We start from the raw sequence: 25061 nt of genomic DNA on the forward strand, positions 1-25061 counted from the left end.
TTACAGTTTTCCTTTGCAATTCTTTTACTAAGTAGAGGTTGAGAATATAACAATTTTTCAACGTCACGAGACAGGGCATTAAAGACAGTCTTGTGATAGCTGAAATATATGATGAAACCGGGAGCTGGCAATGCCAGAAACAGCATCTTGTTATCAGACAGCTGCTAGCCTCCATGCCTTTCCTATCAAACCTTCATTTTGTGCCTTGCCATAGGTACTCCTGCTGTAGTGCACTTGGTCAGGATGGCACATCCTAGGTGAGAGCTATCTTTCATGTTTATTTCCCTCCGTGCTGTGACGGCTGCTCAGCCTTAGTCCCCCCAGCACCCACCCAGCAGCCTGGTGCTCCAACCAGCCAGTGTTAGGACTGGGTAGGGCAAGACTGAAATCTGACCTAGGATGCACATCAGAAATGTAGAAAGTAGGTCAGAAACAGGCTGACTTGAAATCTGCTCACTAAATAACACTGGAGTCAGCATCCAAGCTTTTGCAGTTTCCATCCTTCCCTGATGAAACTAGTGAAACCCTTTCTGCTTAGGGACACCTACACGGCTGCTGCTGCAGCTTGACTTAAAGAGCAGTAGTAAAGTAAACATTTATGGGCTTCTAAGGTGGAGGATTTACTGAGCAGGAATAAAAAGCAGAAGCCTTTAAGTCATCAATCCTGAAGTTTCACCACCTTCTGTTCCTTCGTATTAAGCCAAGCAGACATGAATACAAGGCAGCATTACAGTCTCCACCCCTTCTCCTGGGGCCCATTGCTACAAGGATCCTCCTTTCAGAGGAGGGGATCAATCCCTCCCACTTGCAAGCATGGCTGTGACTTCTCCTGTCACCTCTCCCCAGTTCACTTACAGCGGAGCCGTATGTCCCCCCCTCCAGCCCTACAGTCCAGTCACAGTGACAGCTGCTAATACGCCCATCTCATTTTCACTCTTCCAGCCTTTCCCAAGTGAATGAGCAAAGGGACATCCTTGTACTCATAGGCAGTTCCTCTGTGCTAGGAAGTGGCCTGCATGCAGGTGGTGTGTGTTGGCAGCTCAGCAGAAGCATTAACGGAAGGAAAGTTTCGGAAGTGACAAGGCAGAGGGGAGGGTCCAGGAGCAAGAAGGGAGATGGCAACCACAGAAAAGTTGCACAGTGTGTGCTGCCAAAGCGGCTATCCTATGCACAGGTGGACAGGACTAGGAAGCACATCTCCTCCAGTAGACCTGAGGTATAAGTTAGTGGTTCAAGTATTCACCACTGCATCCCACCACTGAGCACCTCCTGCCCCGCCACATTAGTAGGAGAAAGTAGAAGCCCAACAGTGATCTCTTGCCCATCTAGCTCAGGCTGTACCTTCCTCTGCGACAGCCTTCCTGAGGAATACCTGGGAACGCTGTCCTCACAGGCACTGCTGATGGCATGTGAGGTCAGAGGACCCACCAGTACAAGACAGGTCAGCCCCATCCATTCCAGAGGGGGAGATGGTGCTCACCTCTTTCACCCTCTGAAGCATTGGCTGCAGCCACTCACTGTTGACTTCACAGTGACTGTCCAAGAAAGCGAGGATGTCAGCGGTAGCCACTTCAGCTCCTCGCACCCGAGAGCGAATCAGCCCTACCATGAGGAAAGGACAGCAAAGGAGCAGGGAGGTTAAGAAGGGAAACAGCTGAGCCTCCTTCCGGAAGGCTGTAGCTCAGTAGTATCCTGTGCAGATTCTATTAGTTTTTCCAGATGTCTGGATTATTGCATTAGAAATCTTTGGTGTCAAATTGTGGAAAATGAACATTCAAGGCCACAAGTGAAAGCAGCTCTATGACATCGAGTTTCCAGAGCCAGAAATTTTGAGCAACTTCAACTTTTTCATTGGAACAGGTGTTGGCCCCCACCTTCCTTGCAAAGCCTTCCACGCGCAATCCATCGCAGAAAGTTCAAAGTTGCTTCTGTTTGTGCAACATTTTAGGGATTTGTAATCTGCTTGCGAAAGGTTTCAACTCCTTATCTGGAATATAGATCCTTATTACAAAGAATAAATGTTATATATATAATGCAGTGCGTAATGTGCTGAATTCTCAAAGGTGTGTCTTACTTGGTCTACGTTACTCAAGCAGTCCTTTTCCCTTATAGTCTCCATCTCTACAGTAAAGCTAAGAAAATCCTGCTCCTCTCCTCCACCCAAAAACCCCAAACAGGTCAGGCATTTGCTTCTGGTGGAACAAATGTGCAATTTGCTCATAATCTAAATAATTACAGAAATGCAAAAAACCAGATGCTTTCTATAGCATATCTTTTTAGTGCTATGAAAAACATTATCTGAAGACAGATAAACTGGGGGTAGTTCCTCACAATAGTGCAGTATAACTTTGTAGCGTTTATTTGATGCACGTGATGATCTGCCCTCTTAAGAAGTGGTAACTGTTTCGTGAAAGAAAGGGAAGCTCTAGTCATAGGGTCTTAGCACAGTGCTTTTACTTACACTGGGCTTATTCTTTTATTTATCTAACAATATGAATCATTAATAAATTAATATAATTATAAATACATTTACGTTTAGTACCTTTGGAAGAGAGATGGACCTTTTAACAGCAAATTTTGGAATTTTTGGAATTTTTGGAAGTTTTGGAATGACTACAGTAGCATTAGAACTACAATTATTGCTCTTCCAAAAACTGTCTTCGTTTTGGAGGACTGTCATTCATAATGAATTTATTCACAGATAAAACCAGTTCTGTTTAAAATGCATAAACACATATGCACATTCTGGTTTTGTTGATTAACATAAGAAATAAATAAATAAGAAATCCCATTGACTTACTAAATCACTTAAACATATAAGCATCTTATAACCATAATGCAGTTTAATATTCTGATAGAATATTATTGAAAATTAAATGCATGGTTCATTGCCTATTTCATCAAGAGTTTGGTGTTAGACTGGAGAAGGTGCCTGTTTTTCTGCACCCCTTTTCTATCTTGATTGTGAACACTGATCTGAATTACAGGCATACATATAATGAAGGTTATTTTTCTTCCTGGAGGTTTAGGTAGCTTTTTTGGGTGAGCGAAAAAAACATCAAAATTGAGCAGGTTGAAAATTTTGCTTTTTCTATTTCTGAACATTCAAAGGAAATTTTGCAATTAATGCCTTCAGGAATTCATGGGGGAGAAAAAAAAAATCTCATTCAATTTGGATGAATACACAGAATTTTTCTTCAGTTCACATCTATAACTCCCATTCTTTTTATATGTCACAATGTTCTCTTTCTTTGAGAATTTTGGCATGAGAATAGAGTGCACATTCATGACAGCTGGATATACGACTGACCACAATAGCTGCAAAGGAACAATTACACTTTATTAGTGCAATAATTTTGCTAAGAAGCAAATATCCATTGTAGCTCTGTGGATGAAAAACATACACCAGACTCAGAGCTTCAGGGGAGCATCATTATTCACATCAGCTAACATCCAAGAACAAGAGCTTCACTCTCCTTCTGGCCACTTCGTGCTGGAAAAAGACACTGGCATGGGGTAGAGCAGTGCTGGGAAAAGACTCTCTGCAAAGACTTCAAAGTTACCTTTTTAGTGTGAGGTTGCAGGGCAAAACAGTGGAAGTAGCATTGTTTCATTTTTATTCTGTAAGCAACCTACCTGTTTTTGCTAGAGTTAAGTTGCATAAATTTCATAAATAAATTTAGGTAACAGCGAGCACATCTGTGTACTAGAACGGGTAACCTCACATGTTACCTAATCTAGATTTTATACAAGGGGTAATGGCTTTAAACTAAAAGCGAGTAGGTTCAGACTAGGTATAAGGAAGAAATTTTTCACAATGAGAGTGGTGAGACACTGGCACAGGTTGCCCAGAGAGGTGGTCGATGCCCCGTTCTGAGAAACATTCAAGGCCAGGCTGGACGGGGCTCTGAACAACCTGATCTAGTTGAAGATGTCCCTGCTCTCTGCAGGGGGGTTGGACTGGATGACCTTTAAAAGGTCCCTCCCAACCCAAACTATTCTATGATTCTAGAAAATAAAATACTTCGAGTGACCGTTACAGGAGAAGAGCAGGCCATTCTCCTATACCACACCTCCATCAGGAGCAGAGAGCAGCTTTAGCAGGGCATCCCCTGGGGGACACTACCAGCTGAGCCCTCACAGCAGTCAAAGAACGACCTCACCTGTCACTTCTGCCCACGTCACTGAGCTTTCACCTGGTTCCTGCCTTGGCGACGTCCCCTTTCACTTCCAGTACCTTGCTACTGCCTGCGCAGTCTCTCTCCCATCAGAGCACCCCACTGCCTCTCTCACCACTTCCATGGGACTACTCTCTGCTTGTTGCCTTTCTCACTACTGATCTGCTTCATTCCCACTTGTCCTTTATTCTGCCCTGCGGTCAGAGATTTAAACCAGGCTCTCTGATATCTCCGTACTTTCTTCAGACCATCCCACTATGTGGAATGCCCTTTGTGAACTGAGTAGCGACTCCCATCCCCTCTTCCAGATCCTCGCTTCAGGCCTGCTGTGCACTAACAGGTTTAGAAATAAGCCAGCACATGTGAGTGAAACTGAAGAGCAGCTGGGAAAGTCAGCGTTACCATTTATGCACGTAGGAGATATAAGAGAAATAACTTTCCTTAATTGTACCTATTTATGATAGATATATGATTGTTTTTCCCTTTCCCACATCTCCTAGATGGCTTGTTATCTTGCACTCTGAGTTTAAAAGGACAAGACTTATATCTGTATATATATTCGTAAAGATCTTAAACCGCGGTCCTTGCTCTAGCCAGAGCCTCTGGACACCACTTCTCGTTATTTAATGTATGAAATAACAGTCCTGAAGCCTGGGAGTTGATAAGCCAGGTTTTCCCCTCACAGAGCCTCCAAACTAGGACACCAAACTCTTACACTGAAAAAACAAACTGTAACCATAAGAAACAACATGTAAGCAGCTGGCAAGTAAACATGGCCATGGGGGAAAATCTGCAAAGTCTTTGTACTTACAAAGTTTTCCACACTCACCTTCTCGCCGGGTGTTTCGTAGACACTTGACCTTTGGGATCTTGGTAAGGAGCTGGCAGTCCTCAGCTTAGGAAAGGCAAATAAAACATTTGGCACACATGCATGAATTATTTGGCTTCAACAGAGAGCTCCAATTAACTGTTCTCCTGCTCCTCCAGGGGAGGGGAAATTCTGCTTTCACTTAACATCACATTAATCATCCTGATGGCCTTAATCCTGTTGTCTAAAGAGTACACCGAAGAGCACTACTTGCTTGCTGTCCTCCTCAGACAGCTGAGCCTGTGCTTCCCGATACTCTGAACAGCCAGGCCTTCGCCCAACATTTCACAAGAACAAGAGGGTGTGCAGTGGCAATGTGGCACCAATCACTGGTGACTGCAGGGAGATGGGGCTGCAAATCAGTGAAGTGCCAAGTAAAAGAGAGTCCTGTCGCACAAAGTTATCTCACCCGCTCTCTTTGCCTTCAGCGGTTTGTCTGGGCATTTCCCACCATTTATTCTCGGAGCACTTTCTGCTTGGTTTTATTTAGTAAAGGCCACAGGGATGCAACCTGCTTCCTTAGAGACACCATTACATTAACACATGGATGCCTAACTGAGGGCTTCGCTGGCAGCTTGCCAGAAGCTCATGCCATCCTTTATTTACATTGCCCAAGGAAGATGACAGAGAGGAACAGCTACCAGCTCCAGCCCAGCTGTACCAATGAGTACTGGGTCTTTAGTTCTCTATTTTCTTCTTTCTATTCCTGCCCTAGCAGAGGTCACAGGAATAACAATTTTTAACTTACTCTTTTCCCTTGCTCCACCAAGAGCAGTTGTTTTTTTTTCCCCCCATGTTTTCATGGTTATTGGTCATTCCTTTCCATGTCTCACACCTCCCCTTTCCCACTGTCATCCTCCCACAGACTGAGCGCTCTGGGGAAAACACAAAGGCCATTAGCCAAAGTACATCTCTCGGCATGTTTCTGCAGGAGCATTTGTATTCTCAAGGATACATGAAATCTGAAATACTGTTCTTGTGTGGGCACTTCAGCAGCTTCTGCATCATCCAAGCGAAGTGGCAGGTGCTCTTAATTACAGAGTATGCAGCAGCGGCAACAGTAAGTCCCGCGGCCGGGCGCTGGGCTGGGGCGGACAAGGGGGTTCCGGAGCCGGGGAAGCCCGAGGGAGCCTAGAACGGCCCGGCCCGGCCGCTCTCGCGAGGGAGGCTGACGCAGCCCGGGCATCGCCACGAGCAACCGCGGGAGATTTAAACGGCCCCAGGGAGCGCGAGCGACCGGGATGCGGCACGGCAGTTTGCACAGCCAGGGCGAGCGGGGATGGTGCTGCATCCAGCTTGTAGACCCGCAGCCCGGGAGGTTCTCTAGGTCTCTGCCAGGATGGTGGGCACTCGCCACAGAGCTAAAAGCATTGTTCCCATGGCGAAAGCCCCCGAGAGGTCTGATGCATCCACCCAGATCGAGCTGGAGGCTTCACTACAGATGGTAGGTTGCAACATGTACCCCAACCCTTCTCCCTCTCCTGGTGAGAAGGTAAGTACCTGCACAAGGTGTGCACAGGCTGATGATCTGCTGCGCCAGGTGGCTGAGTTGCAGGAGACAGTTAGAAGGCTGCGTAGTGTTAGTAGAACTGAGGCGCAGATAGACAGGCGGTCTCAAACCACACTCCTGTAGCAGACACCACTGTGAAGGAGGAGGCACCTTGGACCCTGGTGACCTGCAAAAGCAGGGCTCTGCCTCAGCCCCCACCTTCCAGTATCACCACCAGCAAGGGATGTGAAGCTTTAGTGTCTGCAGACACCCACGAGCAAGGTCCACAAGGTGCAGCTGTACCAGCAGCACAGAGTGGATACCCTACAAAGAAGAGGCGAGTGCTCGCAGTGGGTGACTCTCTGTTAAAAGGCACTGAGGCGCCCATCTGCCGGCCTGACAGGGTGTCACGAGAGGTTTGCTGTCTGCCAGGAGCTAAGATCCGAGACATCACGGAGAGGGTGCCACAATTTGTCAAAAGCTACTCTTCCATGTGGGCACAAATGACGCTGCAAGCCAGAGTCTGGGCAGAACTAAGCAAGACTATAAAGCTCTGGGAAAGCAAGTGAAAAATACTGGTGCCCAAGTTATCTTCTCCTCTATACTACCTGTTGGAAAACAATGGGTGACTAGAAATAGGCAAATAATACAAATCAGCTCCTGGCTATGTGGCTGGCATCAACAGGAGGGTTTTGGCTTTTATGACAACAGGACATTCTTCAACAACCACAGGCTGCTAGGGAGGGATGGACTCCACCTGTCGGGAAGGGGCAAGGGAATCTCTGGCAGCAGGCTGGCAAGCTTGGTGGGGTGGGCTTTAAACTGAGGAACTCGGGGGGAGGGCGACAAACTGGCAATGCTAATGCCATCACACACGATGGGGGAATGCAACAGGACAACCTGAGCAGTGATAAAGGTGCCATGGTGGCCTCACACAATGGCAACCAAGAGACCAACCACCTCAAGGGTTTGCACGGCTATAGTGGGTCCTCGTACAACCCTCCAGGGAAACCTGTCTGCTCAAGCACCTTTCTGAAATGCCTGTACACCAATAAACAGGAGGAACCAGAGGTCTGTGTGCGGTCACAGGGCCGTGATCTCACTGCAATCACAGAGACATGGTGGGACAGCTCGCATGACTGGAATGGGGTCATGGATGGCTACAGGCTTTTCAGGAAAGACAGACCAGCAAGGCGAGGTGGGAGAGTTGCTCTTTATGTGAGGGAGCAACTGGAATGCATCGAGCTCTGCCTTGGAATGGAAGGAGAACAAGTTCAGAGCCTGTGGGTAAAAATTAAGGGACAGCCAAATATGGGTGACACTGTTGTGGGTGTTCACTACAGGCCACCTGATCAGGAAGAGGAAGTTGATGAAGCCTTCTACAGACAGCTGGAAGTAGCCTCACAATCGCAGGCCCTGGTCCTCATGGGGGACTTCAACCACCCTGATATTTGCTGGAAAAGCAACACAGCGAGCCATGCACCATCCAGAAGGTTCCTACAGAGCATCGAGGACAACTCTTTGATGCAAGTGGTGGAGGAGCCAACGAGGTGAGATGTGCTGCTCCACCTTATCCTAACAAAAAAGGAAGGGCTGGTTGAGGATGTGAGGGTTGGGGGTAGCCTTGGCTGCAGTGACCATGAGATGGTCGAGTTCAGGATACTGCAAGGTAGAAGCAGGGCTATGAGTTGGGTAACAGCCTTGGACTTCAAGAGGGCCAACTTTGGCCTCTTCAAAGACCTGCTACGAGGGATCCCATGGGCTAGGGCTCTGGAAGGCAGGGGGGTCCAAGAGAGCTGGACAGTATTCAAGGACCACTTCCTCCAAGCTCAAGATCGGTGCATCCACAGGAGGAAGCAGTCAGGCAGAGGAGCCAGGAGACCTGCATGGATGAGCAAAGAGCTTCTAGAGAAACTCAAACAGAAGAAGGAGGTTCACAGTATGTGGAAAAAGGGACTGGCCACTTGGGAGGAATATAGGAATGTTGTCAGGGCGTGCAGAGATGGGACGAGGAAGGCCAAGGCCCACTTGGCAATGCATGTCAAAGATAACAAGAAGGGCTTCTTTAAATACATCAGCAGTAAAAGGAAGACTGGGGATGCAGCGGGCCCACTGCTGAACAAGGAAGGGGTCCTGGTGATGCAGGACGCAGAGAAGGCGGAGTTGCTGGATGCCTTCCTTGCCTCGGTCTTCACTGCTAAGGCTGGCACTCAGGCATCCCAGCCCCCAGAGGTGAGAGGACAAGTTGGGACACAGGAAGATTTACCATTGTTTGAGAAAGACTGGGTCAGAGATCACCTCTGCAGACTGGATCCTCGCAAATCCATGGGCCCCAAGGGGATGCACCCGCGGGTGCTGAGGGAGCTGGCGGATGTTGCTGCTGAGCCACTCTCCGTCATCTCTGAAAGGTCGTGGAAGACAGGAGAGGTGCCCGAGGACCAGAGGAAAGCAAATGTCACTCCCATCTTCAAAAAGGGCAAGAAGGAGGACCTGGCAAACAATAGGCCAGTCAGCCTCACCTCCATCCCCGGAAAGGTGATGGAGCAGTTCATCCTGGAGGTCATCTCCAGGCATGTAGAGGACAAGAAGGTTATCAGAAGTAGGCAACATGGATTCACCAAGGGGAGATCACGCCTGACCAACCTGATAGCGTTCTACAATGGTGCGACTGGCTGGGTCAACGAAGGCAGAACAGTGGATGGTGTCTATCTCGACCTCAGTAAGGCATTCGACACTGTGTCCCACAGCCTCCTCACAGGCAAGCTAAGGAAGTGTGGGTTGGATGAGTGGACGGTGAAGTGGATTGAGAACTGGCTCAACAACAGAACTCAGAGGGTTGTGACCAATGGGGCAGCGTCTGGATGGAGGCCTGTCACTAGTGGTGTTCCCCAGGGGTCTGTGCTGGGTCCAGTCCTGTTCAACGTATTCATCAGTGACCTGGATGATGGGATAGAGTGTAACCTCAGCAAGTTCGCTGATGATACCAAGCCGGGAGGAGTGGCTGATACACCAGAAGGTTGTGCTGCCATCCAACGAGACCTGGACAGGCTGGAGAGCTGGGCCGAGGGTATCCTGATGAAATTCAGCAAAAGCAAGTGCAAGGTCCTGCACCTGGGGAGGAACAACCCCAGGCACCAGTACAGGCTGGGCCTGAACTACTGGAAAGTGGCTCTGTTCTCTGTTGAAAAGGACCTGGGAGCGCTGGAGGACAACAAGCTGACCATAAGCCAGCAACGTGCCCTTGTGGCCAAGAATGCCAACACTATCCTGGGCTGCATTAAAAGGAATGTGGCCAGCAGATCAAGGGAGGTTATCCTCCCCCTCTGCTCTGCCCTAGTGAGACCACATACGGAGTGCTGTGTCCAGTTCTGAGCCCCCCATATTAAGAAGGATGTGGAACTCCCTGATCAAGTCCAGCGGAGAGCTACCAAGATGATCAGGGGACTGGAGCATCTCCCTTATGAGGAGTGGCTGAGAGCCTTGGGTTTGTTTAGCCTGGAGAAGAGAAGACTGAGGGAGGTATTTATGAAATCCCATACATATCTGAAGGGTGGGTGTCAGGACGATGGGACTAGGCTCTTTTCATCAGTGCCCAATGACAGGACAAGGAGGAATGGGCACAAGCTGGAACACAGGAAGTTCCACCTCAATATGAGAAAAAAGGTCTCTCCTGTGCAGGTGCCAGAGCAGGGGCACAGGCTGTCCAGAGAGATTGTGGAGTCTCCTTCCCTGGAGACATTCAAAACCCACCTGGACACATTCCCGTGCCCCCTGCTCTAGGTGTGCCTGCTCAAGCAGGGGGCTTGGACAAGATGATCTCCAGAGGTGCCTTCCAGCCCCTGCCATTCTGTGATTATGCAATTCTGTGATTTTGCTGGACATCTGCTACAAGAGAAGGCAACGTGCATCTTGGCCAAGTCACAACTTCAGGTAAGGACAAGAATCCTTATCAGTCATTCACTCTCCAGGAGTGGAGTACATCGCAGCGACTGTAACTACTTGCCAGAGCTTACAAACTCTCTGTATCTTTGGAGAAACTGAGGCAGGTATAAAGCATGTATAAAGGCAGACCTCAAGCATGTGCTAACATGCCTCCGTGCAGGTGCCTCAGGGAAGTAGCTGTACAACAAATATCCATCTGTCAGTGAGAAAAATGAGAGCTAGGATGGGATAGGGCTTTTAAAAAACCTTTCTATTTACATAAGAGCCTAAATGGGAGTTTCTGGCTGAGCCCTGTGCAGTACAGGTCCCAGAGATCCATCAGTGTTGATCTAGTACACTTTGGCCATTGAGAATTGAATTTCTAGGTGCCAAATATGTTTAGGACTGTTTGTTGGAAGTGCTCAGAAACACCCAACTGCAGCGGCAGGGTACAGCTCAATCCTTATCCAAATCACACTAAGGCCTTCAGAAGGTTACATCCTTACTCAGTGTCCACCTTTAAATTTTTTTTTGGCCAAAGCTGCATAAGTATTTAGCTGAAAAGTGTCTTCTGTCCGAACCACCTCACCACTGCTACACAAAAGCCAGGAGCAAGAGCAACAGTACAGACGGAAAGAGCCCATAGTCTCCAGTCTGCAGGTCTGGCATTACTCATGCAAAAGACACTTCATCCCTGTGCCAAGCTGCAAGAGAGGGTACAATGCTGCCCAAAGCATTAACCCTTCCACAGCCTCCCACAGGGACACCTGGGATCCCAGACACATGGAGACAGGCAGGCAGTGTCACCCCAGTCTGCCTGCAGGACCCCAGGCAGCAATCTTCTGTAAGCATTATTGCATCCTCTTGCTCTCTTGGTTTATAATTACCTGCTCTGCTCATAATTCATTGTTACACCACTCTGCAAATAATCACTGCTACATACATATCTGTGCTAAACAGCTTACAAAACGGTGCGTAATGAAACTAGACAGAGATCCCTGGCAACCTGGCCAGAACAGCCAAGCTGACAAAATGGGAAGACCCAATGGAAATTAAAAAAGAGGAAGAAGCTCAGGCCTCTGCCATGCATCGACATAACCTAAACACATAAAAACTTCCTTCCTTTTCTTTTTCTCTTCCCTACAGACAAGAGGGAATCTCTGTGAGGGAGGGAGATTGAACAGAGCAAACAAAAAAGAAAAAATTAGGGAAGACACAAGTACAAGGGAAATAGGTCCATACTTACGATCTGAGCTGAAGTCATCTACCAAAATAATCTCCTGAATGAGGCTAGGAGGGGTACGGTTCAGGAGGCTGCAGGGACCCAGGAAGGAAAAAAGACAATCTTTGTGATAATGACATAACGACAATGGTAGGACTGATACAAATCTGCTATTCTATGCATTACAGCAGGAATGCCAAACTCCAGTAACATGGAAGATATAACTTTGGCCTTGTACCAGTGTTCATTGGCAGGAGCCAAACTGCAAGCAGCAGTATCCCAGAGATCTATGGCATCTTAGCTGGATCTTACACAGTCCCACAGCCAGGAAGCTGACTGCAGGACTTGCCTGGGGACAGCTAGAAAAGGATGCTGCAGCATGCTCTCTGCCTCTAAACACAGAATCAGAGGACAGCACAACCTGCCCTGAGGCAGCTAGGAAGCGGTTCCCATCTGCCAGGCTCTGGGCAAAGCTCATCACTGCCAGGGAATAGAAAGAGAGCTGCCACTTTCCCCAGCAAGGATCTCTGTCTCAACACCACAGATGAGGCTTGCTGGGGATTTCTCACCAATTCCCTTCTTTGGGAGGAAGGCAGGTTCCTTTGGCAATATTCTGGATTAGAGGATTTTTTTTTTTCCTTCTTTTGCTTGTTACTTGTATTTCTTTCAAACCAAACCACTTGCTGAGAGCTCCCCGCTTTCCTCAGGCTGGTTGTACCGTACCCCACAATACCCTCAAGGACTGCAGTGGGTTTGCATCTGCAGGACACGGGGGCTTTCACACACAAGGATGGGGCATAAAAGCTTCTGTGCTTCTCAGAGGTTGATGCGTTCTGGTACCCTGATGTCAGAGCAGCCTGATTCTGACCTCTTTTTCCCTCTCATTTGTTTAAGACACTAGAACTAATTTTCAATGACCTTCAAGTCCCGCCCCTGGCTCTACTACAAGCACACAGCACATTCCTCTTTGAGTCTCCTTCTCCAGTGCCTCTATGCAGAGGCAGGTCCTCACTGCCTTCAACAAGATTGGTCAGTCATATTTAGTCACCCCAGTGATGATTACAGCTGTGCAAACTTTAGTATTAAAAAACCAGAGTTAAACACTCTCCTCTTGGTTCTAGCAACCCGTCTTATTTCAGTGACATCTGCTCTTCTGATTTTGAGCAATTCTGCAGAAAAATTGGTGGGTCTTTTTTCTGGGGGGGCAAGTGGGGGGTGTGTGTGCTTTTTTGTTTTATATAGAAAACAGACAACAAGAGTAATCCCATACTCCCAGAAATGGAGCTGTAGATAAATAAATTACTATCTTGCTAAGTATCATCACTGACGGCTTTGCCTACAGAGCCAAAGTTTCCTCAGTCTGGGAGAGTTTTCTGCTGTCTCACACAGCAAAATCCTGACTGTTCTGCTGCTCAGTATCACATCTCACTCTAAGATTTATGCTGCTTCATATGTCTCAGAGTATTTGTATTTTGAGCTTATATGTACCTAGATTACTGAGCTTGCATTTTTCAAAGCTGAATCTTATTTACTTCTCTTGGCTCATACCTCTCTAGATCCCCCTAGCGTGGTGGGATGGGATGTGAGTGATGTTCCTCTTTGCATTTATAAGCGCAGCCTCTCCCAGCATAGCTTTCATATGCATATTTTACAGACAAGGTTGCCCTGCACTGAAATTCTGGTCTGTGCAAACTCAATGCAAACAACCAACGTAGACAGGCTGCACACTGCTGTATAATGGCTGTAAAATGGAATTCTACACCTTCTCCCACTAGCCTGACTACTAGCAATGCTCACATTTTCTCCACAAGTTTCAGGTCTTCCAACACAACATAACTGGGAAAAAAAACCCACTCTGTTCCTTCTTCCTCACCTGTCCACCCAGTAGAGAGAAAATACTCCTCGAGCAGTTCACATCCCATTGTTCAATGCCCAGTTCTGCTCTCAGCTCTGCAATAATTTGCTGTGGATCCTTGGGAAAGGTACTTCATCTTCTTTGCACTCTGTCTGGTCTGACTTTTTAACAAGGAACAGAGTAATCCTAGTATTTCCCTCCAGTGAGGTGCAGAGACTGGCATGACAATCAATTACTTTTCAGCACAAAATGTGTTATTAGGATTCCAAAATTCAAATGACAATTGCTTTTTACAGCAGAAACAGACTCTTGCTCCCTCACAGATTCCTCACCTCCTTTGTCTTTTCTCACAGCTTGCTTCTTTCAGTATCAGTGTCCTCACTCTGTCGCATGACACATCAGCATTGCCAATGAGTTCCTCTCCTCTCCTGATCCATCCATCCCTCACCACCTCACAGATAATCTTGTTTATTCCAGGTGTTCACAGAGGAGCATCTTTTTTTTTCCTTTGCTCTAAAATAATCTCCTCTTTTGCTATTAAGTTGTCATTGTAATGAGTTGCTAAACCAAACGCTCTAGCATGACAACAGAATTCTTTTAAGCAGAATTTATACAAGCTCTCTGCACAGGCACCGAACCAGACAGCTGTTCAAAGCCATTGACTTAAAGCCTGAGTATTCACCTTTACATTTGCACCAAAACCAAACACTACCTGCAATACTGGCTGAAATCATAAAGAGAAAGAAAGGGACCAGAGAACACAGCAGTTGATTTTTCCCTTCTGCAAGAACGGTCACTGCAGCAGAAGTGAGGGTATTGCTTAATGACTAGTCTGGCACAGGCATCAATCACGCAAAACACCTTTTGAATGACAGTTATTTCTAAAGGAGAACAGGATGCCAAGCAAGCAACTGGTTTGAGAATGACAGCTACGTCCTGCCTAGGAAGAGATATCACGCAGGTAAGCGGCTTTCTGACTGACACACATCTCCCGCAGGACCGAGGATGCCAGCAACAGGCCTTTTGAACTGGTGCGTTCGCAGGTTCTGGTGGATAGCCCATTTCCCTTTTGGGTTTTTTTTTCCCTACTCCCCTTCTTAGTCTCTCGCTGGATATTCCTAACCAGTTGTCCCCCCTCTACACTGAAAACAAACAAACAAAATTTATCTGGAGGACTCCCTACATGGGACCGGTAGGATCTGGGGCAGCATGGGCTACTGGTGCACTGGCTTGGTCCCGCTGGCAGTTTGCAGGCTGGGCAGCAGGTCCAGCTGCCTGTTGCCTTTACATAGGCCAGAGGAGGAATATGGCCGGAGCCCACAGCAGCAGGCACACATGCAGCCCATGCTGCCTCTGGGGATCAGGAGGGACAAGTGACAGGGCGCTGGAGGGAAGAAGTTATTCCTCCCCACAGTCAACTCCTCTGTTTCCCCTTCTCCCTTATACACAAACATTTCTCCAATCCTCAAATGGCAACAACAGCACATCACTCCCATTGCTTCCACCCACCAGCGGAGATCCCAGGGGCAGCAGGGATTACTTGGCAGTTGCTGAGCAGCCAGAGGTGCTTGTGCAAGTCAACATGTGCATACATGCAGGTGTCATTAGCAAGAAGGGTCTGCAGACCAGGATCTGGCCCCTACAGCTGCCATGGTTAGATCAACCTAAAATAAACCATAATGCAGGAGTCTCATCCCTGGGTCATTTTCCAAGACCTTTTGGTACCAGCACTGCCACTCAGCCGAGTTACCTTGCAGAGCTGTCAGAATAACACAGTAAGATGGTATCTGGCTCAGGGGAACACATTTAGGCTCCCTCTAGTTTTAATTTAATTAATTAATTAATTTCCAATACCCTTTTCACATACTTCTTCCTAGAATTTCCCAAAGTTTTACAGCTGATTTGAGTCCCCAGATTCAGGCACTCACCAGCCAGGCTTGCAAAGCTTCAGGTACAAAAACTTTAACTGGTAGTACATATTCTACTCATCTCTAAAGATGGGGCCTCTAAAAAAGTTTTCAGCCATAGAAAATTTTGCGCTTAGTGCTGCTTATTTCCATTTGTTGTCATCTTCCACCCCTACTTCTCTTATAGCATCCCCATAGTGTAATTATGATAACTAAACTTGGAAAAAGGCCCATAACAACAGTGGAATCATATTTAACTTTCACCAGGTATATCTCAAATCGTTAATTCTAATTATCTAAATAATCCTGCTCTACCTGGCTTAAGAAAGCTATTACAGATATAGAAATAATGACAGGCTGCAAGCCTTACTAGTCAGCAGCTAAGCAGGCAGTGCCATTTTATGCCTCCTGTTGCTTAATATCACTCACAGCCAGGTCACAAACCAAACAGAACAGAACCATCCTACCCCTTTGACACTTGACATCCCGCAGTGCTCCAAAGTAACTACACAGTATTTGGTGCACTGACTGCGTATGCAAATTGAGAAACAACTATATTTACAGCAGTAACAGCCTGGCACATTCAGATGCGTTTTACTGGAAGACAGTACTCTAGGGTTGCAGAAGAGGCCTTGAAAAGCACCGTGAAATCTTCAACTCCCTCTGTAACATCAGTGTCAACCTGCAAGTGGGACATCAGCCCCATGCCTCTTCTAACAGCGCAGCCGTTACCTGAGCCTTCAGCTCTGTGTATGGTTGTCAAACCCCCCATGCCTCAAAGACAAGGCTACTAGCCAATGCTTGGCTGTGTGACACTGAAAATACTATGGAGCCCAAGAAAAATTCAGCCTTGGGGTTCCCTTATCAGACAGGGATAAATCACGGACACTTCCGACGTTTGATGTAAGCAAGGAGTAAATCAATCATATGCACTGGCTGTAAACCATCTGGCAATGAAGACACCAGCTGTAGCCAGAGGTCTGGGAGGAAATGCCATCTACCTCACCATCCACAGCAGAGTGCAGCCAGTCCTTCACAACAGCACTCCTCCAGTGGCAGCAGGATGGCGGGGCCAATTTGAACAGAAGGGTTATCCATTTTTCAAGGTCTTTGCTGGGGGCGCTGGGTTGCAGGAGACCACATCTGAATGGTAATACCACATCTCGAGTGCTGTGTCCAGTTCTGGCCTTCCCAGGACAAGAAAAAGAGGGACACGCTGAAGCGGGTCCAATGAAAGAACACTGCGATAAGTAAGATAATTACGTAAGACTGAAGAGATGAGGTTGAAAGAGCCGGGTTTGTTCAGCCTTGAGAAGGGAATGCTGAAGAGTTGAAGAGTCTCCATCCTTGGAGATACTAAAAACTGACCAGGCCCAGCCCTGAGCAACCTGCTCTAGTTGACTTTGCTTTGAGCAAGCCTGGCCTGTTACTGCATTGGCAACACTCATCTGCTCATTAGTACACATCACCTCCATAGGATCTGGATATCAATTTCTCTCTCTCTCTCTCTCTGTGTTACTGCTGCTCTGAATGTTACCTTCTCTTATTTTTAATTGTCGTGGCATCTGGCTATTTGATTAGCTGCCTTGAGATTTTCTTAAGGATCCTACTACCATGGTTTCTGAACACCTAACCATTTATTGTCTGACCTATGATGTAATTGGCAGAAATCTCCTCCCGTTGCCCTAGCAGTACCATGGTTCCAAACAAATCTGCTAATTTTCTGAACAGTGCCTCTGCAGAACTAATTTTATGATTCACATGAAAAGGAAATGAGAGAGGTAAAAAGGCAAAATGTGATAACACAATATATACAGGTCTCTGGAAACACAGTAGCACCAAACCTGGCAGACAAACCCAGCCTTCTAGCCATAAGGCCAACTTGAAAAAGCCTGTTATTTATTCACAAAGCACATTTCTCTAGGCCCACACGATCTGACAAGGGAAGAAGTGGTGATGTTGAATAATGCATTCCTGTTAGTGACACCATTAGCTCAACCTTCTAGCCAGACAATTAACTATTCCTTCAGCCTCCACAGGCTGTTCCTGGATCTGCTTGCAGGCTTCAGGGACCCTTTGAGAAATTACTTGATAAGTCAGAGAGGGCAGAGGACATTTTTTTGTGTGTGTGAAAACTAAAAGGAAAGAGCCTCCCTCATTCTGTGGGGGCGATGTGGAAGGGAAGAAGCAGCTGGAACATTGCCTTGTGGTACAGATAATTGCATGCTCCCATTTACTTGGGGATGCTGACAGGCCCTATGTCACCTATTTACTTGGTTAGATTTGGCCACTGCTGATGATACACAGATACGAGGAGACACTCGTACAAGATAGCAAGCGGCCTGCAGGTTCAGCAGGGTCTCTGCACAAAGCCCCAGGAAGGGTCTGGTGGGCCATCAGGTTCAGCAACTGTTTACCAGCAAGTGACTCTGAGCACCTGCTCAGACCACAAGGACTCAGTCTCCAGGGGACTTCAAGTCCATCACTTTCTGGTTGAAAGACTTGTGACCTGTGTCCCCTGCCCTCACTGAGCCAGTAACATGTCACTCCTGTAACGCGTGCTCTAGCAGGGGGCTGGCTGCATATTCCCATTTATGAAACACAGTTCCTCCCAAGCCCCTTTGCTCAGTTGCATCTAGCAGCCCACAGTGTGCCCTTTGGTTCCCCCTTCACGCTTCCAAACAAAGCTTGCACAGACTGTTCCCACCTGTGGACACAGGCCCAGCAGCCCCTTTCCTGCTGCTAATGATTTCCCCCCACGGGGGCTATACAGCAGACAACTGCAAATATGTTCTTGTCTTTGGAGATACGCCCACACTGCCAATCCAAGACCCTGACTGATCCTAGTGGGCCAGCTCAAGTGCAGATCACAAGCGCTTGGGGGACTGCAGCCACCCCGCTTGCCTAGCCACTGGAAAATGCCTATCCCTCCACCAGTGCCCTTTCAGGCACCATCGTTTGGGTGCAGCACCCAGGGCTGAACTCACCTCTTCACCGTGCGGAGCAGGGTGGAGCGTGCCTCGTTGTGGAAGGTGATGATGAGGCTGGTAGCTGGCAAGTCTGTGTCATAGCGTACAGAAGTGCATCTGCAACATGGGAAAGCAGAATTGTAAGCCAAACATCACCCAGAAGCAGCCATTGCAGCAAGGTACCTAGAATTTCTAAAGGAGAAGAGAATAATATACTAAAACCAGAAACAACAGCAAGCGAGGCCTCAGCAGTCCCCGCACCAAGGTTGGCAGAGCTTAAAAAGAACTATGCCTGTTGAAAGGCAAAGTTTTGAGGCTGTGTACCTAAAGTCACAATGCTGCATGCTGAGGGAGGGCATGTGGGTTTCATGGGGAACAAGGGTTCAACATCATGGACTCTAGTCCCTGGTTTGCCTGTGATTCATGTAAAATCTTGTTTATTCATGCACAGGACATGCACATGCTAAGGATGCATGGAGCTGGTACACCCAGGCATCACTGTATAAAGCATTTCAAATTCTTTGGACATCAGACTTTACAGAAAAGAAAACACTAGCTAGTGCTGTGATCTGCATCAGGGAGTTCCTACGGTTCAACACTAATACCTCAGCTGGCAAAGGAAAGCAATTCCTCCCACCTTCTCATCTGACTTTGCAACGTTAGGTACATACATTCATTCTCATACTCAGAACCAAGGATTAACTCAGGATCAGCTTGCATCAGGGTTGCTCATACCCTGTAAAGAACAAGGATTCTTGGAGAAGAACTCTCAGATATGAATCCTGGATCCAGTTCTGGCAGATACTAGGAACAGCAGATTTGGGCTGATCCGTTCCTCCAGAGCGCCTGCCTTCTTAACTTCCAGCCAGTGTTAAACAGCACTCAGTCTGCACTAATTCTGTGTCTGATGAAGAGCTCACACCTGAAACTGTGGCCTAGTGTTCTTAACAACTCACAGCCATGCAAAGAACTGAATCGTATTCCCTCCCAGGACACATTCAGTCTAACAGCCACTACTTGTACTTCTGCATTTACTTACTATTCTTTTATGGCTATTACTAAACTGTTACTGTTTTTACTATCACATTCAATCCTACTGGTTTATGACTCTTTCATTGCAACATTTTATTAATGGGACAGCAGCTCCTTGCAGCAATTTTCAAACATATAGAGAAACCTTGAAAAAGACTAAAGTGGAAAACCTGAGACCAGACAGGAGACATACCACATTTATTGTTTTTTTCAAGGTAACTCCATGACGTAATGCATATAAAATGTACTAAGGCACCAAGAAGTGGAAAAGCAGCAGAAATTGGTGTATGTGTTGTTTGGGGAAGTCTTCCCAAGAGCTCAGCATTATTAGAGCATTACAGAAGACAAGGACAAAGTTTGTGCTTGAAAGTTGGCCCTCTATTTGCTTTGGATCAAAAAAAAAAACCATCTACATGCTAGGTCAGAAGGAGCTTGTAGGATGTGGAGTCACGTATATCAAGCTCTGCTTGGCTGCCTGAAGAAAAAGTGACATGTTAGTGACCTGTTGAGTCCCCGCTCCTAAAACAGAGAGCCAGGTCCATTTATGATACAAGGATGGGCTTTCCTCAAACCACATCTAACTTGTACCACCTGAAATAAGTCCTCATCCTAAACTGCCATCCCAGCAACCATTCCAATAACGCTATAAGACAAGGTTCTCAAAACCAAATACCTCATTCCCAGACTGCCATCTCTGCAAAGGGAAGGAACATGGAAATAGGTTTATCTGCTCTGATTATATACTGATTTGGACTCCCCATTGCTGAAGGGAATCCTTGCAAAGCTGGGGCTGAAATGGCCATACATTTCCAGGGAGTCACATATATGTTGTTCTTCAGACTGAAGAGCATGAATGAAGCTTTTCACAAAAAGCATGCTCTGCATGCTACCACAAATCAAAATAAAAAATAATTCACCACTGTTTGTAGGCCAGAACATGACAGCAAATTAACAGAAAACAGTAATTTTGCACGGCGGGGAGACTTGTCAGTAATGCAGGACACGGCACCTCTGCCTCTGAGTCACTAGGAAGCCAATCCCAAGTACTGTACCAGGGAACAGGAGTACAAGACTCTCACCTCACAACCCAAGACCCAGCTGCTTGCATTTGCAAAGTGCCCTGATGGCAGGCTCGCAAAGCTCCATGACTGCTGACATCCCTTTCAGTTCCCATCAAGTTAGATGCCTGGTTTTCCATTCCCAGCAGCTGTGAAGCGTTGCTTTGCAACCCTAGGCAGGGTCTAGGTTCCAGTCCAGATACATAAGCATTTCAGACATGGTTGGTTTGCTTCTATTTTTTCTCTGTTGAAGTAGGCTGTTTTACAGTATCCTATCACTACAAAACCTACAGTTTTCAAGGTATGACATTATCTTTGTACTCCAGAAACTACAAAAATAGTTACCTGACTTAAAGATGAGTTTAATCAGCAGAATAAATTCACTCCCAGTGAAACAAGGACAGAATGATGAACGCTTTGCAAGCCATGAAATATTCAGTGTATTCACATGTTAGTTTTGTCCCAACCCTAGGAGCCTTCATCCAAGCCATAAAGCTCAGGCTGGAAAGAAGGCACCAAACCAGCTTCACACAGCCAGGGCACAGCAGGTGAGGAATGCCAGAGTAAAGCAAGGCTGCAACAAAGCCAGCCAAGACAAAGGGTCGCTGAGAAGAGCCGTGAGTGTGAGGGGAGTTGTGCAAAAAACAACTGTCAGATGGGCCATCTGGGCTGCAATGGAGGGTCTGCACTGAAACGAGACAATGCTTGGACCTGGGAGAAGAGATGCTACAAAAGCAACAAGCTGGGACCAAATTAGTCAAGGGTCTCCGCACATTTGAGACCTTTCCAGATTAACCATGAAATACAGTGAGGTAATGAACCAACACTGGCAAAGAAAAACCCAGACTATCCTTTGTCAACATTGTGGAACAAGACAGGAGGGCAGCGGACTTCCCACACCAAGCATCAGCCATAGCTTGGAGCAAGGGCTACACGGTACCTGTAGTGCCTGGTGTCCCGAATGAGCCGATCACTGCTGAGTTTGTCACTCTCTAGCTGATTAAAAGCGTGCTGGTGGTAGGGGTCTTCTCCAGCCTTCAGCAGCTTTGAGGACAAGTAAGCCTTTTCATCGAAACCCCTCCTTGGGTTCTTCTCTCTTTGGGGAGCCCCTGTCATCTAGAGCAGAGACAAGCATCACAGCATCAGGGAGAACAGCCAACTCATGTTTAGACACAGGTAATAAGTTCAGACACACATACGCTAAGACAGGTTGTTTGCCATACATCTGTAAGTGGCTCAGGTATGGGGGAAGGCAGTCAGGCAAGAGCTTGGAAAGCAGGAAACCTTCACAGATATGGTGTTATATGGTATATATGCCTTCTCCGAAGAAAACTGAAGGCTTCACTATCTTTACAGACTCAGTTTGGGACGAAAGCTGCTGTTCCTGATAGCACAGGCAGAGCCAAATTCCCTTTAGCACTTGTTATGCAGAACATGCAAGATTGCATGTATCTGGAAGCCCTTCCAGGCAACATGGGCTTGAGAGCAGCCTCCAGCCAATGTGGCTGAAAGACGGTGTTTTGAGGAAAAACGGTTTCAGCCTTTCAGCAATCACCATCACATACAAACACAAAGGCAGCTTATTGAGCAGGTTCCCTGCTGTGCCTTGTCCAGCTTTGCCCAGTCTCACAGAAGTCTGTGATAAAGTTGGAAGCTGCATGTGACAGTCCCCAGTCCTGTGCAAGAGCTAAAACACCTGGGCCACCCCTCTTCTCTCCTTATTTTCCTCTAGCTTTCCTAGGCCACAAAGTCAGTGGAATGCCAGCACCTGGAGACCACTCACTAGGGCCACTGGGAGGGAGGACAGGCACAGTTCTAGCTCATACTGAACTCTTAGTTGTGAGATTTTGGTTAGAAACAACCTATAAGCCAATATTTTGCAGTTTCTAAAGCAAGCAGGATTGTTTATACAATCATGTAGTTTAACAAATTGTCTGTGGTAGCCATTTGATAGAACAAATAATGAAGAAGCCATAAAACACCCCCAGCAGCCAAGGAATGCTGGAGCTCCCTAAAACTGCTGCAAAAGGCAGATGCCAGCACATGCACATCTCATCCAAAGCGCTGGACAGTCCCCAGATCTTGAGGTCCTTCTGTACAAAATAGTGTGGATACCCTCTAATACTAGGCGTGATTAAGTTTCTCCCTCTGCTATAAGGCTCCTTTTAGGAGTTTTAGAGGGCAAGAGACCACGGACTTGTCCCCAGTATCACACAGCATTTTGGTTAAGCCATCTAAATGGGCTGGGAAACAACTCAAGAGACAGCACCACAGCAAATTCCTGAAGCCAGAGAGCGCTTAGAAAACAAACGTCTCTGCACCTTTCTCTGAGAAGGGCTACCCTGCAATGCAGACAGCCCTAGGAGAACCAGACAGTTGGGTAAGATGATGGCAAATGAAATTCACTGTGGACAAGTGCAAGATAATGAACATTAGAAGCAACAAATTGAACTACTCACGCACACTGATGGATTTCAAATGAACCATGACCACTCAGGATCTAAGCATCCTCACAGACAGCTCAATAAAATCCCGCACTTGGCCTGCCAAGTCATACAAAATCAGTGACAGCTCAGCAGCCATGGCCAGAGTGCAAGCTTTGTCAAACTGGTCTCTGGAAGAAAGCTACTAGAGGATGAAGAGAAATTAAACATTAGGACAATTCAGTTTGGAGATAAGATGAATGAAGTGAGAAAAAAATAGAAGGCGGCCCATAAAATTATGCCTAAAACAGCCAAAGTCAGCCTGATGGTCAGATTTCCTTTTATTGCCATACAAGAATGAGGGAAATGTCTTTTCATAAGGAGGAAAAAAGTGCCACTATTTTCAACACAAAGAAACTTATTCAACCAGTGCACAACCAAGCTGCTGTGTATGGATTTACCCTAGTGCAGGACTTGCATAGGCACTCTTTGGCAAGTAAATCTGCCTTCATTCCGCCCCTCCAGGCAGTGAGCGCCCTGCCCTGCCGCCCCTCCGCAAGGGATGCCATCATCCTCCTGGGACAGGCTGGGCTTGTTGATGGGCTAGGGCAATGGCTCAGTTATCTGTACGGCTAGTTTCACAGCCTGCTGCCTAGGCTCCCCCTTGAAATCATATTTTCAGCATGAGGAGGAAAAGAATTACTTTAGTGCCTCTAGAAATTGAAATGTTTTCCTTCTTTAATTCAAACTGGGCATTTTGTCAAGCTTAGCTTCCATTTCTCTTTTTCCTCTTGCCTTACAAAACAACACTGATTTGTAGCAAAAGCCCAGCTTGTCATGTGCTTTTAAATATTTTGCAGTCACTCGCTTGCCCTTTACTACTTATCTCTGTCTCCCCAAGCCCTGGAAAAACAACAGCTGGTTTTGGTTTATATTGCCATGTACCTTGTGCAAAAAGCTGGAAGCAGCAACAAGCCTTCAGGAGCCATTTTGTCAGGGCACTGCAAGGGCAGGGGCTCCCCATGGCAGGGTTCAGTAATTCCCCTAGATACTACGGTTCTCATGTTACTTGTACGTCAAATTTTAAAAGTAGCAAAAGAGCACTGGGAATTAATTGTCAGTTAAAAACATTTCTCATTTTTTCTCGTTTTTATCTCAGCCAGCATCTCTTCATGCTCTCTTCAAACAGGGAAAAAGGAGGGTTGGGGAGGGAATGATAGTTCAGAGGTCCTAGCTTCAGTTTCCAGACAGAGAGCTAATTAACAGGTAATCAACAAGTAATCAAATAACGGATCTGTGAGGACCAAAATGATAACAAGGTAACAAATAGGAGCCAGCTGAGATTTGTCAAGACCACATCATGTCAGACCCACCTAATTTTCTCCTGTGATGGTGCAATCAGTCTTAAGGGTGTGGAGAAGCAGTAGATACATCACAACTTTGGAAAGGTTTTTGATAGGGGCTGGTAAGACATCATTAGCAAGCTAGAGAAATAATAGTCTAGGTGAAACTAATACAGAATGGGTGAAACTGGTTGGAAAGCTGCCATCAGACCAGAATTACCAGCTGTTTCCTGTCAGAGCAGAAGGGCTATGGTGAGAACAGGTCTTAGGGGTTAGTTCTGATCCAGTGCTATTCAGTATTTTCATAAGCACCTGGGATACTGAGACAGAGTACATTTATCAAATCCATAGGAAATACAGCAGAAGTATCAGACATATTGGTGAACAGGATCAGAATTCAAAATTACCTCAACAAATGGGAAAAGGTCTGAAAATAATAAATAAAAATCAGTAAGGCCCCACAGACCACTGCAGTTCATCAGGTGTGCGCTAATGTAAAACATGGAAGAAACAGCAAGGTAGTAGGTCCTCAGAAAAGCCCTAGATATTACAGCTCAATACAAAGCACAAATAGCAAAGCCTGAGAAGAGAGCAAATGCCATCCCGAGTGGAGCTGACAGCTATGAACAAGCCTGACAAAGTAAATATAAAGCTTATCTTCAAGGACTGACTTGCTTTATCAGATTCTTTTCCTAGAACATAGATATTTGACTACAGGACATTTTTCAGTGTTAACTGAAAACATACTTGGCAGGAGAAGCACAGGTTCTCTACGAACTAGTAGTGAGTCCCCTGC

The 25061-nt window shown here is 46.7% G+C and overlaps 1 protein-coding gene across 2 annotated transcripts in view; it reads right to left on the minus strand.

Moving 5' to 3' along the window:
• GALNT16 (polypeptide N-acetylgalactosaminyltransferase 16) overlaps positions 1 to 25061 on the minus strand; it is a 74415-nt gene that overhangs the window by 25511 nt on the left and 23843 nt on the right. For both annotated transcript variants that reach the window (XM_064460032.1, XM_064460031.1), the window contains exons 2-6: positions 21440 to 21615; positions 18428 to 18526; positions 11703 to 11770; positions 5008 to 5073; positions 1481 to 1602 (exon numbers count right to left, since the gene is read on the minus strand). In XM_064460032.1, coding sequence (XP_064316102.1) covers positions 1481 to 1602; positions 5008 to 5073; positions 11703 to 11770; positions 18428 to 18526; positions 21440 to 21615 — 531 coding nt within the window. The remainder of the gene's footprint in view (positions 1 to 1480; positions 1603 to 5007; positions 5074 to 11702; positions 11771 to 18427; positions 18527 to 21439; positions 21616 to 25061) is intronic.

This window comes from Phalacrocorax carbo, chromosome 9 (genome assembly GCF_963921805.1).
Source record: "Phalacrocorax carbo chromosome 9, bPhaCar2.1, whole genome shotgun sequence".
NCBI lineage: Eukaryota > Metazoa > Chordata > Aves > Suliformes > Phalacrocoracidae > Phalacrocorax > Phalacrocorax carbo.